General features: G+C 27.1%; 6 protein-coding genes across 7 annotated transcripts; 4 read left to right on the plus strand and 2 right to left on the minus strand.

Moving 5' to 3' along the window:
* Positions 1–3,250: 3,250 nt before the first annotated feature.
* On the minus strand, positions 3,251–4,742 carry LOC118067298 (odorant receptor 67c-like). The gene is made up of 6 exons (XM_035083955.1): positions 4,631–4,742; positions 4,000–4,363; positions 3,828–3,927; positions 3,606–3,710; positions 3,389–3,544; positions 3,251–3,319 (listed from the first exon to the last, which is right to left on the minus strand). Exons 1-6 carry the CDS (start codon positions 4,740–4,742, stop codon positions 3,269–3,271), a joined length of 888 nt encoding a protein of 295 aa, XP_034939846.1. The 3' UTR covers positions 3,251–3,268.
* Positions 4,743–7,891: 3,149 nt separating this feature from the next.
* On the plus strand, positions 7,892–9,500 carry LOC118067299 (uncharacterized). Its single transcript, XM_035083956.1, has 6 exons — positions 7,892–7,979; positions 8,292–8,628; positions 8,698–8,797; positions 8,991–9,095; positions 9,170–9,325; positions 9,389–9,500. The coding sequence occupies exons 1-6, from the start codon at positions 7,892–7,894 to the stop codon at positions 9,437–9,439; spliced, it is 837 nt and encodes a 278-aa protein (XP_034939847.1). The 3' UTR covers positions 9,440–9,500.
* A 508-nt stretch (positions 9,501–10,008) lies between these two features.
* Positions 10,009–11,676, plus strand: LOC118067300 (putative odorant receptor 92a). The gene is made up of 5 exons (XM_035083957.1): positions 10,009–10,748; positions 10,959–11,058; positions 11,167–11,271; positions 11,341–11,496; positions 11,562–11,676. The coding sequence occupies exons 1-5, from the start codon at positions 10,009–10,011 to the stop codon at positions 11,610–11,612; spliced, it is 1,152 nt and encodes a 383-aa protein (XP_034939848.1). The 3' UTR covers positions 11,613–11,676.
* Positions 11,677–12,037: 361 nt separating this feature from the next.
* On the plus strand, positions 12,038–13,690 carry LOC118067301 (uncharacterized). Its single transcript, XM_035083958.1, has 4 exons — positions 12,038–13,086; positions 13,152–13,251; positions 13,330–13,434; positions 13,502–13,690. The coding sequence occupies exons 1-4, from the start codon at positions 12,272–12,274 to the stop codon at positions 13,688–13,690; spliced, it is 1,209 nt and encodes a 402-aa protein (XP_034939849.1). The 5' UTR covers positions 12,038–12,271.
* abs (ATP-dependent RNA helicase abstrakt) lies at positions 13,303–16,243 on the minus strand. 2 transcript variants are annotated; one of them, XR_004690363.1, is made up of 3 exons: positions 16,128–16,243; positions 14,140–16,056; positions 13,303–13,438 (listed from the first exon to the last, which is right to left on the minus strand). XR_004690363.1 is itself a non-coding variant. In XM_035083953.1 (2 exons), the coding sequence occupies exons 1-2, from the start codon at positions 16,161–16,163 to the stop codon at positions 14,221–14,223; spliced, it is 1,872 nt and encodes a 623-aa protein (XP_034939844.1). In that variant the 5' UTR covers positions 16,164–16,243; the 3' UTR covers positions 13,974–14,220. The 2 variants fall into 2 exon arrangements, 1 of the variants encoding a protein (XP_034939844.1); XM_035083953.1 differs by lacking the exon at positions 13,303–13,438 and having other exon boundaries at positions 13,974–16,056.
* A 40-nt stretch (positions 16,244–16,283) lies between these two features.
* On the plus strand, positions 16,284–17,921 carry Nipsnap (protein nipsnap). The gene is made up of 5 exons (XM_035083972.1): positions 16,284–16,512; positions 16,638–16,817; positions 16,878–17,046; positions 17,148–17,415; positions 17,481–17,921. Exons 1-5 carry the CDS (start codon positions 16,427–16,429, stop codon positions 17,627–17,629), a joined length of 852 nt encoding a protein of 283 aa, XP_034939863.1. The 5' UTR covers positions 16,284–16,426; the 3' UTR covers positions 17,630–17,921.
* Positions 17,922–18,769: the final 848 nt, after the last annotated feature.

The raw sequence follows: 18,769 nt of genomic DNA on the forward strand, positions 1-18,769 counted from the left end.
AAATAACTTTTCAATAATTCAATACCTCTGCAATATTTTTCATCTAAATAATTGAATTTTTTAAAATTATTTATACCTTTCTTATTTTGTTTATGCAATATTTTCTTGATAATAATAATAATAATAAGAAAGAATGGTTGATATCAGTAACCAAAAAATAGAATTTTAATCTAAAAAAAACAGTTGATTTATTGTCTTTGAAAATACTTTATTATTGTAACATTTTCTCACAAACTGTCTAGGATTCTTTCCAATTTTTTTTTTTATCACTAAAATCCTATTTATGAAAAAAAAAAAAAAAGTTATTTAATATCCTTCCAAGAATTTCATCCTATAAATTCTATAAATTGTTCTTTCATTCCTCTGTTTTTTTCTTTTTTTTCTTATTTCAGTATATTTTATTGGTCAATGTACAAAGTTCTACAATTAACACGATTAAATATATTATTAAAAAAAAGTTAGAAAGTTCATCTATTATATTTTATAATGGAAAAATATTTTTCATAATTATTAATAATTTCTAAATTATATAATATTAAAATGTTCCATTCGTATTATATGAACATTATTCTACAAAATGATGGATTATTTTTATTTTAAAAAGATTTTTATAATACATCATTATTAAATCTGACGTTTGAATGAAAAGAAAAGTGTACATGAAATACTTGGATAAAAATAATTATCAGTAATTGTGACACAATTCGTGGTTTGATTGCTGTGATTTTTGTTGAAAGTTAGCTAACCATATCTGATTATTACGTGTATAATACCGGTAATAATAATAATAGGATTAATTTAGGTATTACAAAGAATAAATATACTAAAGCCAACGAGTGAGTTGGATATTTTTTTCGTGGAAATAAACTTTAATTGACAGCCAACTAATCTCATAAAAGCTAAATGACATGATTAGGATTTAATCGATGCAGTTTATAAGAGAAATAAATTTTCTTAGAATCTAATTAATTATGCTCTAAATCTCTAATTATTTTTTCATTCATTAAAAAAGAATCTAGTTCAATCTTTTCATTGTTTAAAAATTAAAAAATATTAATTAGAAAGAGAAACATTACATGAAAAAAAGAATGATTGATTTTAATATTTTTAACTTTCGCAATCAATTTTTTGTTATGACTATTATTAAATGTTCACTCTTTTAGAATATTAATGAGGTCAATAGAGATCTCCAAAATGGTCACGTTACAGTACTAGGTCAACACCTAGATCATGTTTGATGTTCACGCATCCAAGCTTTATTAGATCTAGCAAGTAACTGATGGTAGAAGATAAACGTTATATAACATGGTTTAATAATAGTGATTTATCGTAGAATACAGCATTTACGGATGAAGAATTTCCTGCAGTTTTGTTCAAGAAAAATGGTTTTGTGCTAAAAGTCTTTCCCTGAGATGTCATTAGCAACAGTTATCAAATGTCGATTACTCATCTCAAGAGGTATTAATCTCACTATTTCAACTAACAAATCTAGCAATTACAACTCAAATGTTGATTTATTTAACCATGATTAATATGGCATTTGGTTTTTATTCACCTATATCATACTACATGGCTTATAATTCTAAAAAAAACAAGAAAAAAAAGATATTTGCTGTCTGAACAAACAGATATTGGATGTGTAATATAAAAAGTCTTAGTTTTAATTGGTACATAATTTTGGTTTTATACTCTGAAATGGTAGATCATTTTTATAAGTTTAGATTCTCTTTCTTTGCTTACTCGAGTTTCAAGTATTCTATTAAGTTAATTGAAGTACCAATATTTCAATTTAATACCAAGAGTAAAAATTTCATTCATCATATTTATTCATTATTGAGATTTAATTTAAACAGAAAATCAAGTAAAAGTTATCAGATCCGGTCTTGAAATATTAATTGAAAATTTCAATATTGAATGAATTCATTGAAAATCCATCTGATCATATCTCAAACTATCAATTGAATAATTCATGTTCTAAAAATTATATTTCTTGAACTTACAAAACACATTCTTCTTAATAATGGAAAAATCATGTTTTTGATCTAATTTCTATCACATTTTTATCCAATAAATCTACTGAAAAATGAAAGGCAAGAAATTCTACTACAGTTAGCACTTTCAACTGAATATTGTAGATATAATATTCCAAAAAATCAAATTGAGTTATTTGAAAAAAATGTCACGTTATTTCTTTATGAGTTCTATTAAATACAATTGTTGACATATCATATAATAATAAAAAGTGTATTCTTAATTAAAAAAAAAACGTTTTACAATTTGATGATTCTCGTAATAGATACGAATTCTACTATCTAAGTTATTGCTATCAGAGCAGTAAAAATGGTGTAAAAGCGACTTTATAGGTTTATTTACAGTAAATTGAAGTTTTTGAGTGCATTCATTTAAAAGCATTTTGAATTATTACATTATTTATGTCACATTATGATATTTGATGTTTGCAACGTGCACGAATCGACTTGGAAAAAGAAAGGAAACATGTTAGATAAAAAATAATAAATGTCTATGATTGAGGCTTTTATCATAAATCACATATTTATCAGAGATATTTTTCAGTGATATTACGATACGCAAAATAAATATTTTTTTTAAAAATTAGTATCAACTGAAATTGAAACAGCATTTTTTAATGTTTATTCATAACATTTTATTCTAATGAGTGAATATTATGTATTGAATTCGAAATTCATTACTTCCGCTTTAAAAAATACGTTTTTATTCAAATAAAATCTAAATAGAAATTTCAAGTTATTTTTTCCTTGGGGTTTTCATGCTTTAAAGAACAATTTAATTTCATTGAAAGTTTTTTCTCTATATTGTGTAAGTTTTGTTATTATTATATTTTTTCTTAAAATTGATAAATATAAATTTGTAAAGAGAATTTTTATTTTCATAATTTTAAATTCAATAATTGAATGCAGTGCTATTTCTTTCATGTAAAATGATTCAAATATTAAATTTATGAGCTGTTAAAGAGGACATTCGAGCATAACTCAATTGTTTCTCTAGACTAAATGGAACTAAAAATTAATTAAATACATGATAAGATGGATATTATTTGATTACAGTTTATTTCATAAATCTTTCTAAAAAAAATTCGACGGAGACTAATTATCTTACTTTACAGCTTGTTAATTAGAAACATTTTATGTTGGAATCATAAAACTTTTACTAGCATTTATAAAGCTGATAAAAGTTTTTCAACTTTAATTCTCATTATTATCAAACATACCTGATTCGTCGTAAATATTTACTGTACTTCTAAAAGAAGTAAACAAACGGAGTAGGCATTAGATAAAATCTGTAAAACATTATTACCTAATTAGAGAACTATTCTATTCTTTAAAAGAAAAAAATTAACTTGACTTACTACTTTGAAAACCGGTAGTGACAACTCGAATGTCTTGAATGTTGATAATCGACACTGTATTAGACTGGTAAAAACAATCATCATAAACATTTTTTGCAAATAAAGTTTCTGGTCATACCACGGTTCATGGAAAGCTTCATCAACAATTGATAAACACTATAAAAATTATATAATTATTCATATTGAATATTAATGAAAGATTTTTTTAAATACTTACAGCTCTTTTTAATAGTTCAATACTATAACAAACTAGATAAATCTCTATAACTACTCCACTTGTATATAATAATATTAGAAATTGTTCAAAGATATTCCCTGAAGCCTGAAAAATATTTAATGTTGATCTGATTTCAAAAAAACTATGATAAACTAATTGTCTTAAAAGTAATTTGTTATATTTTTTATTGTTCTTTATCACTTATACATAAATCGAACTTACTGTTACCATCATAAAGGCAGCTGAACACAGTTCCACAGTAGAATGCAAATAAGTTGCAATAATATTTGGAGAAAATAATGTAGGAAATTCTTTAGTAACTCTGAAAAAAATTCAATAAATTAATTATTTCTAACAATGGTAAATTATAACAAAAAAATATAAAGTAGCTTACTGAATTATAAGTCTCTGCTGGTCCAAAATTATTTTCAGTTTTTCCATCAATTCAGTTTCACTTGAAGTATGAAAAACTTCAGCTAATTGATGTCTTATAAATAAATAATTAGCTGTTGAAATTTTCACAAAGTGAATAAGGTAAAGATTAATTGCAGCTTTTTTAGCAACAAGATAAATATGAGCTATACTTTCAAAAAAAATGACAATAATAAAAACAGTAACGTTTACTTTGCCATCAAGAAGTGAAAAAAAGTTAATAGGTACTGAAAAATCTTCACTCGTAAATTCATCTTTTTCTAAAATACTGATCAATGGTATCAATGACCAAATGAACGCAGTTAACAAACACATCAAGTAATATCCTTTAAAAATTTTCATAACAGGTTTAATATTACTTGAAATTAATTTTTCTAAAACATTAGAAGGAAAGCTGAAAATTATATTCAACTTTTCGATTAGCAAACAATATTTATCACGATGATGATGCATGTAAACCAACAAGACTATAATTTCTATTGTATCTATCACAGCAAAAAACATGAATTGACCATGTTCGAATGAAGATACAGAAAAAAGTTTTTGAAGTACACCAATTGAATATATCAGACAAATAATTGAAGTCATATAACTGTATACATTTTTAGAAATAGTATAATCCTGATTATTCGTAGTCACAGGGAGACAATTCCCTGAAAAAGTATTAACCAAGTTATTAAACTTGTTCACGTTATAAAAATTCATCATAGAATAATATTCCTTATTTTCTGTTTGATTCTTTTAGCAGAATTAAAGTCTTTGTTCATCTAGAACCTATTTCTGATTTTTACCCAGTCATTACCTCAATCAACTTATAACAATTCCCCTGTATTCAAAGTAATAATGGTTCTTTATTATTCATACTAATCGAAGAAATATCTATAACAATACTGTTAGAAAATTCCTATCTTATTTAGTATGTCTATCGATTTGAAATTTTCTTTCTCACTGCAAATAATTCAAACTTCTTGTTGCGGGGTATAACGATCATGTTTATGGAGAGGGGTTGTATAGTGGAGGAGAAGCAGAATATTAAATTATTTTACATTTCAGTTACTTGCCAGCTCGTTGAAGGAAGAAGATGCAAGCACTCGAGGATAAAATACTGACAAAGATTTATTTAGAACAAAGTACTTGATTTCATTTGCAAAGGTAAAATCTTCTAGTTATTAATGTTATTGAATTTTGTTTGTAATTATGTTAGACATGTAATATTTATCATGCTTTATTATGGAATTTTAATATTATATAGCTAATTTGAATACACACTTAAAATAAAAAAGAATTTTGAAATAAAGAAATGGAATTTAATACTTGGCTGGCATTAAATTATATTAAATTAAATGAAGAGGTGAAGTGAAATATTCATATGAAGTACGTTTCAATTGTTAATTGTAGTAACATGATGGATAGGTCTAATATCAACAGATGTTGGTGCTTGAATTCAGAAATTTGATGTGCAGAAAATGGAAAATATTATTTTTTAATTAGCGACTTATAATTCTATGAATACACAATTATTTAAAATAATTTTTCTTTGAATTCTTTTGCATGTATTCTCTACATTCAATAATATAATCTTTTATAAAATAATATAATAGATTCATGAAAAATTATCAAACATATAAAAGAGCTCACTTTTGACATAAAAATGACATATAAGCTTTCAAGTCTAATTATAAAAACAATCTAAAATTTTTTTAATGAATTTCGAAGAGAAAAATATAAAAGTATTACTCTGTTAATTAGATGTAGAAACTACACAATATTTTTATGACAGTTGAAAAAGTACTTCTTTTCTGGGAAATCCTCATTGAAATGAACTTTTGAATAAAAAGGATAATTTAATTGGTTAAACGAAGTAATTAAAAAAATGGAAAATGTAGAAAGATCTTTACATTATAGAAATGAAAAATAATGGATAAACTTATGAAAAGTTTATAATTGTTAAATATTGTTGCTAAATAACAAGAGTCAACCAATTAAGAACTTTACATTCTCCAAGATAAGACAGTATTAATTCATTTTATAATTAAACTTATTTTAACAAATACTCTTATAAATTACTCACTCACTTTTCTATTAATAATACTTTTTTAGCATTCAATGTAAAAAAATTTTAATGTCTAATAACTACAATTTACTTACTCCCCAACAATGCCATGTTAATTTAAAAGTAGATCCAATCTCAATTCAATTGAGTTATCAATAATATAGTATATCACTTGTTTCACACGTACTGATTCATTGAATGCTTATAAATTCAGGGATCCAATTTATTGATACTGAGAATCATGTAGTAGAAGTTTCTCTTCATTCATTTAAGAAGAAAATCGTAATATTAAAATGATTTACATTCATTTCTCCTATCGATCATTCAGTAAAATAACTTTTGAATATTACTTCTATCTACCTGATAAAGAGCTTTTGGTGAAAAGCTGATTGAAATTGTAATGAAAATTGGATTTCCTTCAATATACTTTTCAAGTTGATCACTATATCGATTTGATCATTTGCTCTGGGATTAATACAATATTGCATTTTATAGAGCACAACAATTTCAGTTGTAGGAATGAACAACGTAAAAGAGCAGTAGATTCTTTCATTTCTCCATCAAATCGAATAAAGCAGAAGTATACAGAGTAATACAATTTAATAACTAAATTAAATGTGCTTTGTAAAGGAGATTTTCTGTTTTCTTTAAAAAAAAAAAAAAAATCAAAGAAAAAAGTTTGTGTTGGAGATAATGTGAATACAAAGTTCAATTCTCCAGTCAATAATTTATCAAGAATTTTACTTTTCTGTAGCTCCAAATAAAAATGAATTGACTGTTTTACAAAATTTATATAATCTAGAAACCTTTTTTCATCATATATTATTTTTTGCATCAATGTTTAGAGGCTTATCTTCCTTCGCTATTATAAAATATGAGCAATACACCGTCAGAAGTTTGTTAGTGTCAGGAGAAATAATCATCCTAATGCTACACATGAACTGTCAGCATGATAAATATCGTTCAATTATTCTCATGATGAATATCTTTTTTAACTCGAGATTAAATATTTTTAAAATTGACCTCGTTACAATAACTTCCTAATGAGAAGTTATAAATTCTTATTTAATAGTCAAAAATTTTTACAGCTCCCTACAGCAAAAATACTTTACCTGAAAAAAAATTACACTGTTATTGGACACAATTTTTATAGCTTATTTAAAAGAAAATTTCATTTTTATACTATAAAATAACTTCATTCATGAGCTTTCAAGCCACTGAAATGTAAAATGATTCAATCTTCCGCAATTTTTTCCTTTTTTTATTTTATAAATAAATTAAAACATGTCAGTATAAGAAACAATCTATTTAGACTATCAATAAGTTTTTAAAATTTAATTAAAAGTAGTACGTAATAAAAATCAGCAATATATTTTCATAAAATTATAGACATCCTTTAAAAATAAATAATTTCCTATACCTTATTCTTCACTTTCTACATCTTTCTTCTCCAACGACCTAGCAAGTAACTGAAATGCAAAATAATTTGATATTCAGTAAACCCCTCGTTTTCAGTTCCTCTTTATAAACGCACTCGTTATATTCCATAAAGAGATTTTTTTTCTTTAATTTTCTGTCTAGGAAAAGAAAATTTCAAATCGATATCCATTGTTCTACGCGTTTTCTTGATCGGTATGAATAATAAAAAACTGTAATTACGTTGAATGTAGAGGGATGATGAAACAATGATCGATGTAATAACCAGGTAACAATTGCATAAATGCAGAAAAGTATTCTAAGAAAAAAGGTTAATTTTGTCCCTCTTAAGGAAGTAAGCAGAGAAAAAGAAAAACTTATCATTATGTATTTTCATAACGTGAATAAGTTCAATGCTCGAGCTAATAATATTTCAGGAAATTGTTTTCCTATGACTTCAGATTCCAATTCAAGTATTTTAGAAAAAGTATACATCACAGTAACTTTATTAATGCAAATATCATTTTTCTTAACCATGATCAACAATGTCATAACTAGTTGTTCATTAAACAGTGCTCAAAATAATATTATCACCATGCTTGTTTCACTTGAACTTATTGGTGTATCAATATACATGAATACACAACGTGATAAATATCGGTCGTTAATTTTCAAAATGAACCTTATTCTAAAACATTCATCTGATAATTTGAAACAGCTTATTTTAGATAATTTTGAGCCAACAATGAAACCATTTAAAATTTTTTACTTTACATCTATTACAGTTGTATTTATATGGACATTCCGACCATTGTTTATAATTCGAGACAAAGATGTTTTCACAACAAAAGATTATCAAGTGGAAGTGAATTTAATATTCTTTAACGATGAATTTGGAATTGGTCTTTTTTTATGTGGACTTGTTTTTCAAGCTATTTCACAGATATATCTTTTTTGTAAACAATCTGGTCTCAGTCTTTATATCATTCACTTTGTTCGAATTTTAACAGCTGAATATCAGTACGTGCAAGAAAATTTGAGTCAAGTAGTACGTAACTCGGTGGATAATAAATTTGATGAAGAATTAAAACACGTTTTGAAACAGTATAGTATTATAATTCAGTAAGTAAGCAAAAACATTTTAATTAAGGTTCTAATAGCTTCTTATCTAATTAATTTATTAAATTATAGGATATCCAAGGAATTACCTAAACTTTTTTCTATCAATGTTACCACGACTTATATCAACTCTACCATTAAACTATCTATTTTGGCATACAAAGTTGTTCATGTTCGTTTTAAATATTTTGTTTCTTATTTTTCGAGAGAGCACATATAAGTTCAAATTTACTTGAAAAACTTGAACAATTTAAGTCATTATTTTGAATAAAATTAATACAAGTGTTTTTATTTACCTTAATAAATATATGTGTCCTCTTGACCGTACAATAAAATGAATTATCCAACGATGTTTTATTCCATAGGGTTCCAAAGATTTTTTCGAAAGACTTTTAGTAACATTCTATGCATCAGGAATAATTACAGAAGTTTATTTGATGTGTGACAGCATCGATCTGCTCAAAGAATCGGTAACTAATTGGGCAAATTACTAAAAAATTTTTGATAACTAAAATGTAAAACAAATATTAATATGTTATTATAGAGTACATCAATTTTTGATCAAGCTTTTCATGAACCTTGGTATAAACACAATTTATCATTTAAAAAAATTTTTTTATTAATGGTGTTAACAAATAGAATGGAATGTCGATTGACTACTTGTAAACCTACAGATCTTACTTTACCTGCTCTCAAAACCGTAAGTCATGTAAATTTTCTCATAAAAAAATATACATATCTTTTTAACCAATAAATTTTTTAGATTCTGAGTAATGCATATTCCGCTGGTTTACTACTAATGGGAATGCAATAAAAATTTATAAAAAAATAACTGACTTTTTTACATAATATACATTCCTAAAGACTTACCTTGTCTGCTTCACACGATAGAATAAAAAAAGCCATTGTCCAGATTCATACAAAGTTTGCCTAATTAAAAAACTGTCAATTTTCAAAAATTGAATAAAAAATTTTTCTTCTTATGTTATTTTAAAAAAAATCTTTTCTATACCTTAACTACTTTACTATGAACAGATTAATGAGCTGCTTAAAAGTGAAGTGATTGAATATTCAGCAATATCTTCCCCTCTTTTGTACCATTACCAATTGTTAGAATTCTTCGAGAAGTATTACACTAAATTATTTGCAGAATAAATTCTTGAATCGATTTAATTATACAGTGGAGAAGTGTATTGAAGGCAATATAATTCTCCTTGCAATCATCATTTCTCTATTACTTCCCTTGATCAGTCTGAATAATGAAGTACCGTAATTATATTGAATGCAGGCATAGCTTAATAACATGATCGATACAATGACTAGGTGTGAATCAACTTGATATGAGGTAATTTTCTGTTATAAGAGTAACTGAAAGCCCTTATTATGAATTTCCTTAACGTGAATAAGTTCAATGCCTTGACTAATGATTTGTCTGGCAACTGCTTTCCTGTTCAGTCTGATGATAAACAGATAAGTAACTTGAAAAGAGCTTATATTATCGGAACATTTTGTTATATTCTTCTCTACTATGTATCATCAATTAAAGGTTTGATATCCTTTCCCACACTGAAAAGTATTCAAGATGGTAGTATAAATTTACTTGTTTTATCCGAAGTGATTATTTTGACTGTCTATATGAATTATCACCGTGATAAATATCGTTCGTTGATAGCGAATATTAATACAGTTTTAAGCTACCAATCTAAAACTTTGCGAGATATTACTTTTGATTTTGTTAATCCTGTGATGAGAATATTTACATATTATACAATTGTAGCTGTTGGTTCTATTGTCATCTGGGTTTGCATTCCAATGTTGAGAGCTTTTAATAAAACTATATTTACAATTGAAGATTTACAAGTTCCAATTGATATTTTTTTAAATAAAAATTGTGGAATTAGTGTTTATGTTATTGTTACTGCTCTAGAAGCTATTGCCTGTGCATATGCAATTTTGAAAAAGATTGCCATTGATATTTATGTTTTATATTTTATTACACTTTTAACAGCAAAATATGTGTATGTGCAGTATCAATTATCTGTAATATTTTCTGATTTGATGAATGAGAAATCAATTGAAGTGGAATTAGAACAGCTTTTACATCAATATAGCATTATAGTTAGGTAAGTGAAAATATTTACTTAGATTTTGTAACTCTATTCGAAAATTAAATAATTTAATCAAAATGAATTAGCAGTTAAAGAACTTTTCGCACGTGAAAACTTTTTCATTTATCGAATTTATAAGAAAGCACTTAGAACTAATTTTTCTTAAACTAAACTATTTCATTATTGTTTTTTATCAATACAATTAATAAATTAAATCATTTTTAGTGTAACTCATAAATTGAGTAAACTGTTATTCATCAATGTTGCAGTAACTTACATCAATTGTACTTTAAAGTTTTGTTTTTTGGCCTTCATGGTGATAACTGTTAGTATTAAACGAATTCACGTTAGCTGATAGATAATAATAAAGTTTAAAATATCTGCCATTAATATTGACTTTTTGAGAATTTTCATAAAATAATTATTTTTACAGATACCTGGAAGTTATTTCTCAAAAATTCTCGTCGTTTCATATAGCTGTGGGTCATTGGTAGAAGTTTATATTGTTTGTTTTAGAGTCAATCATTTAGTAGAAGTGGTAATTTAAAAAACAAAAAAGAAAATTAATCAAATCGAAAGAATAATGATTGATAAAAATATTTTATAGAGCTCATCAATTTCTGATAAAGCTTTCCACACAAGTTGGTATTGCCAAAAGCGTTATTTCAGAAAAATTTTTACCATGCTTACGATGACAAATATGATGAAGTGTCGACTATCTATATGTGATTCAATTGATCTTTCTTTACCAGCTTTTATGACTGTAAATATTAATTTTATAACATCAGAAAATTTTCAAAAAGAAATAATTATTTTTCTATTTTACAGATACTGAAAAATGCATACTCTATTTGTTTACTTCTGTTAAGAATTAAATGATTTTTCAGAGTTAATTTAAAAAAATCAATAATGATTTAAGAAATGTATTTCATTTCGAATGAACAAATAATACATTATTTTATTTTGAAATAAAATAATCCATAAATAAAGTAAATAATCTTTTAACATTACTAATAAGTTTTTCTAATTTGAAAAAAGTAGGCATAAATCAGTAGCTCATGCTCGTAAAATTACAGACATCCTTAAAAATTGAAAAATAGTTTTCCATTCCTGATTATCTACTTTTCACATCTTCATACTTTAGAAATAGTCACTGAAAATTCATCGGCTAGATTTAAAAGAATAGTCGATTTCCGAAATTAAATGAAAAATATTTTGTATCATTTTTCACAATTTTTCCTTCATATTTTAACAACTTTACTATAAACAGGTGAATGAACTGCTAAAAAGTAAAATGATTTAATATTAAACAATATCTTCCTTTCCTCCATACTATTACCAATTACTAGAATTCTTCGAGAAGTATTATACTAAATCATTTGTACAATAAATTCTTGAATCGATTTAATCATATAGTAGAGAATTGTATTGGAGAAGATATAATTTTCTTTACAATCAGCATTTCTCTATTACTTCCCTTGATCAGTCTGAATAATGAAGTACCGTAATTATATTGAATGCAGACATAGCTTAATAACATGATCAATATAATAACTAGGAGTAAATCGTTTTACCAGCAGAATAGTGATTCAGTAGACTCGATAAAAGCTCTCATTATGAATTTCCTTAACGTGAATAAGTTCAATGCCTTGACTAATGATTTGTCTGGCAACTGCTTTCCTGTTCAATCTGATGATAATCAGATAAACAGTTTACAAAAGTTTTATAGTATTGGAACTTTCTTTTATCACGTAGCATATTTTGTAATAACGTTTCAAGGAGCTATATCTTTTCTTACATTAAAAACTGTACATGATAGTGTTATAACTCTGATGGTTTCAGCTGAAGTTATTATTTTGACAATACATATTCAATATCATCGTCACAAATATCATTCATTAATTACAAATTTCAACTTGATTCTTAATATTCAATCTGATGTTTTAAAAGATTTCATTTTTAATAGTGTCAATCCTATAGTAAAAGTATTTAAAATGTATACATTTTTTTCAATGAGCTCCATCATCATTTGGGCATTCATGCCAATTTTTGCTGTTTTTAATAAAAATAACTTTACAATGAATGATTTTCGTCTTCCAATTGGCTTTTTCAACTGGCAATCTTTTGGAATTCAAATTTTTCTTACTGGTTTTATGATTCAGCTTGTGGGCTGTATATATAATGGTTTTAAAAAAGCGGCTATCAATATTTATATCGTTCACTTTATTGCACTTCTAATAGGCCAATACTTGTATCTTCAATACAGATTAGCTGCTATATTCCATAATTCAACAAATGAAGAATTGATGGAGGAATTAAAGCAGCTTTTGAACCAACATCGGATTGTTGTTAAGTAAGTTTAAATATTGAATGTAATTTTAAATGTAGTTTACTAATTCTTATGTACATTGTTTATAGGATTGCCAAAGAATTCCCAAAACTTTTTTTTATTAATACTACAATAACTTACATTAATGCCACTTTAAACTTTTGTGTCATGGGATTCATGTTATTAACTGTTCGTTTCATTAATATGAATTATCTTTAATTAATTAATTAAGTTTCATTTTATTTAGTAACTAATGATTTTTGATAGATGTCAGGAAGTTATTTTGAAAGGTCTTTAGTAGCTACATACTTTGGGGGACTTTTTGTTGAAGTTTACATTATGTGTGCTAGTGTTGATCGCTTGCAAGAATTGGTAACTGAAAAAAGAAAATGAAAAATCATAAAACAAAAAATCCATACCATCTTTGTATATTTTTTAGAGCGTATCAATAACTAAAGAAGCATTTGGGGAACCTTGGTACAACAGAGAACTCTATATACAAAAATTATTTGCAATAATTATGAGCACTAATATGATGGAATGTAAACTGTCTACATGTGGACCGATTAATTTAAGTTTGATCAATTTAAAAACTGTAAGAATATTACTTCTTGAATTTTTATTCTAAAAATAATCAGTTGAATAATAATGAAATATTTTTCAGATTTTAAGCAATTCATATTCTGCTTGTTTGATACTTTTAAGAATGAAATAAAAATACATGATAAGGTAATTTACATACAGAACGAAAAAAATAAATCAAGTTTGTGAAATGACATAAAAAATCTAATAATTTTAAACTTAAAAAATATTGTTGTATTAATTTTCTTGCACATTCATTATTTACTTAAGAAGAAAATTTAATGTTGATTAAAGCTTATTTTTAAAATAATTTAACACACTTATCCAAATTTATATTGAATAAAAATTTATTTTAATCCGATTCAATCAATAAAATTGTACTTGTGTATATTGTTTTTAAAAATTCATTGACTATCTTATCATAGTTTACTCCGTTTTCTCATGTCTATGGTATATACAATATTCCTATTCGTTTAATACTAAATATATACATACGTAGATACTAAAACTTGATGACAATTGTCTTTCTTAAAATAAATAGTTTTCCATATCCACAATAACAATAACATAAAGACTTTAATAGTCAGCAGCATTGCTTGCCAAATAATCACGTCGGCCGATATTAGAAGCTTGTTTATTTTGTATGGCCTCCAATTTAGGACATTCAGTAATTCTATGACCAAGACCACCACAATAACTGCAGCCACGCTCATCTCCCAAGTTAAGATACTTCTCATTTTCGGAGCAAAGTTCTAATAAGAATGGTGGAACTCTTTGTTTTGCTTCCATTAATAAATGTTTCAAATCTAATAAAACAGATTCATCATTTGATTTATTAATGAATGTTGTAGCTATTCCAGTTTTTCCCGATCGTCCTGTTCTTCCGATACGATGAACATAATTTTCTACATCATCAGGCATGTCATAATTAATAACATGTTGAATATTAGCAAAATCTAAACCTTTAGATGCAACATCAGTGGCAACTAAAACATCTTTCCGACCGGCACGAAAAGCTTCAACAGACCTAGATCGTTCTTCTTGATCTTTACCACCATGAATAGCAACTGCTTCAACACCTTTGAGTAACAAATACTCATGAATAGCATCCACGTCTTGTTTTTTCTCAGCAAAAATTAATACTGGAGGAGTAGTCTTTTGTAAACACTCTAATAGATAAACTATTTTAGCTTCTTGCTTGACATATTCAACTTCTTGAATAACATTCATAGAAGCTGCACCAGCACGTCCGACATTAATCGTTACAGGTTTAACTAAAGCTGATCGAGCAAAGTTTTGAATTTTTCTCGGCATAGTAGCAGAGAATAGAAGAGTTTGTCTTTGACCACGGAAGAAAGAAAATATCGTACGAACATCTTCTTCAAATCCCATATCAATCATGCGATCAGCTTCATCCATACAGAGGTAACGACATGCATTCAATTTCACCATTTTTTTATCTAACATATCCATAAGTCTTCCTGGAGTTGCAACCATTATATGCACACCTTTACTAATTATATCTAGTGATTCAGATACTGGAACACCTCCAATAGCGAGACAACTTCTTATTTCTGGACAATGATGTTCTCGCAAACAGTTTGTGTAATATTGAATAATATCATACGTTTGTTTAGCTAATTCTCGAGATGGACAAATAATTAGACCATATGGACCTTCATTGCGAATAAATGGCATTCCAACTTCTTGCTCCAAACAAAACATTATTAGTGGAAGTACAAATACTAGCGTTTTACCACTGCCAGTGAAAGCTATTCCAATCATATCACGACCAGATAAAACAGTTGGGATTCCTTGAACTTGAATAGGTGTAGGTTTAACAATACCTTTTTTTTCTAAGCCATGAAGTATTCCGCGATGCAATTTCATTTCTTTAAAACTTCTTAATGGTGGTGGCACATTATCACCTTCTACTAAAATCCTCAATTTTCTTCTAATTCTTTCATGTCTTGCTTCACCAAGTGCTATAACTGCTCTTGGTGGACGCCAGCAAGTTTTTATTGGTTCATCATATTGAATACCTTTCGCTAACTCTGCTACTCCCATCAACGCTTTATTTTCAGCAACACTTTCAAGAATTTTTTCTTCTTCTTTCAATTGTTTTTCCAATGCACTTTCTTTTTTAGCCTCAGCTAATTTTTTTAACTCTGTATGTTGGTCTAAGAGTGAAATGTTTGATTTTCTACCCCACACTTGTCCCTCGTCTTCGTCAGCTTCATCTCTCTCGTTTTCACTGCTACTTTTTCCTGCAGATCCACATCCTTCCTCTTTTAGTTGTCCTAGTCGTCCTAATTTCATTAATTTTTGTTTTTTACGTTCTTTGACAGGTACATAAGGAACATAGTTGTCGTCTGAATCAGATCCACTATTTGAATTATTTTTGATATATCGCTGTAATAGAAATTTTTTATTAACATTTCAAAAACTGTTAAGTAAAAATAATTATTTTATTTAAACATTACCTTCTTGGAAGACGATTCTTTATCTTTTGAACTCATTATTTTATAAAATATCAACGAAACTCAACTAAAAACGTTTTGTTTATACAAACATATGAGTTGACTGAACTTTAAACACATAACCTTTAATATTTAGTACATGAAAGTGTCGTACAGTGGCGCTGATATCTAAACAGATGGGTGACCGGAAAATATGTTGGATATGTTGAACTGTTGATATTTGAGCATTCGAAATATTTTGATTGGCGAGTGACGGGAAAGGTTGATTGTTTTTTTACAATAATAATAGCTCCAATAAGAGGATGGCAGTCTCAGTGATAGGAAGAAGACTTCGTGCTACAGTGCCGGTGATCGGGAAAACAAATTTACCGATCCTTACAGTCGCCCGGTAGACGACAAAATTATTTCTTAAGAAAAAATAAAATTGAATGAGCATCTTAAATATGCAGACTGGTCTGTAAATGATTTTCCTTTGAACTTTTTGTACAACAATCTTCTTTGTCTTACTTTCAGGTTACTGTCAACGTCAAGAATATGTCGGAACAACGAAGGATTTCTCAGCAAATTGGGAGTCAGAACTATGGAGCAAACGAAACAACCACACTCTCGAATGTTATCAGACAAAAAGGCTATTTATGCTCTTTACACACACAACATACGACCTGATTCCATCGACAAATATTTTGCCAATTAGTGAGTACAAGTCTTAATTCGCTTGTTAACTAATTTGTTCTCATCATCGCCTTCCTTCAGTCAAGAACACGTTAATCTGATTCATTCCAAAAAAAATGAGCTACAATGTGAATTAGTTGGTTCCTGGACTGTTGAAGTTGGAGATCTAGATCAAGCTCTTCATCTTTGGCAGTACAATGGAAGTTTTGAACGAGTAGATAAAGCTCAATTGGTTTTATCCAAAGACGAGGTATAATTACTGAATCATTTATTCAACTATCAGCATCCCACGATAAGAAAGAAAGAAAGAGAGGGAGCGAATCTTTTAAGTAACAGGAATATTCTTTTTAGTCTTATCAACGATTACTCAGGGAACGTGGCAATTTTTTGCGATCTCGGCATTTGCAATATGTATATCCATTCAGCTATTGGCCTGAAGCAGTTAAAAGAGAGGGTCCAAATATATATGAAATACGTAGCTATAGATTGAAACCAGGGACAATGATTGAATGGGCTAATAATTGGGCAAGAGGCATAACATATAGAAGAAATAATGATGAACCTTTTGCTGGTTTCTTTTCACAAATAGGACGGCTTTATAACGTTCACCATATTTGGTGTAAGTATGAAAGTTTAATGTGTTAATTATTTAACAATTTATTATCAATTAACTACTATTTAAAGGTTACAAGGACCTTCAGTCAAGAACAGAAACTCGAGAAAGTGCTTGGCGTTCACCGGGATGGGATGAATGTGTATCTTATACTGTTCCACTGATACGAGAGATGCACAGTCGTATTCTCAAACCTACGTCTTTTTCACCCACTCAATAAATTCAATGGGTTATTTTTTAATGACAAACAGTCATCCAGCAAGTAACATTCTTTATTAATTTTCATGTGAATATTATTACGAATCACTTTTATTTTTTTTAATAATCATTTTTTCTGTCAATTAAATTTTTATGTCTAAATGTACTCATACGTAGGATTGTGATTGTGATCACTGATTTATCTTATAGAAATATTGAAGGAAAAGGAATATTATATTAAATAATACAATTGACTGTATATTGTTTCGGATATAAATGCAATGAAATGATATTTAAAACAATATTTCTCAATAGATGATTTCTTTTTATTTCTATCTAATCAGCATAATGTTTGTCTCCAGATGGCCGGAGTTGCAGTCGCAAACGCAAAAAAAAATTAACTGGTCGCGCAGATACGTATTAAACTTTTTAAACATTGGTTTAGTGTAAAAATGTATTTATACATTCATTAAACTTAATCACACAATTATTACCATAATATTTTCTTTAAATTGCGATGATATTCTTAATAACGAAGAAATTAACATATAAATTATTTTCTTCAATAACGGAATATCAATTCACATTTTCAAATTCAATTTTATTTCTTAATTAATTACTATGAAAATGATTTTTTGAAATATTTTGGAAGATCCTGTCATGGTGAACTTTAAAGGCAAATGAAAAAGTCTTACTTTACTTTTTATTTTTTCATTGATACTGATATATTCTTACGCACGAACAACGCAGCAAATTGAGGCATTATTCGCTATGATTTCACCATCGTGCTTTGGGAAGTTAATTAAGCAGTTCTTTTAAAAGATTAACCTATGTATAAATAGCGAACTTACGTCTCCAAATGCCGACAATAAAAAAGTTATTTTTCCTAAATGTTTCACGGCAATGATAGCAAAGTGCAATAATAATATTACTATCCAATATTACTATCAATATAGTTACTAAAATTATTGTTGATATTACTTTTAATGTTCTTATCGATATTATTAATTATTATTATCGTTATTAATATTATTATTATTATCAATATTATTAATTATTATTAATATTATTATTGGAGTCGTATTAAATCTATTAATGGTTGATCGATATACTTGTAGCAATCACTTATAATACAAACAAATGTCAACTTTTGGAGATAATA

The sequence above is a fragment of the Chelonus insularis genome, unplaced genomic scaffold (assembly GCF_013357705.1).
Source record: "Chelonus insularis isolate UGA/USDA-ARS -01 unplaced genomic scaffold, ASM1335770v1 contig_377_pilon, whole genome shotgun sequence".
In the NCBI taxonomy this organism is placed as follows: Eukaryota; Metazoa; Arthropoda; class Insecta; order Hymenoptera; family Braconidae; genus Chelonus; species Chelonus insularis.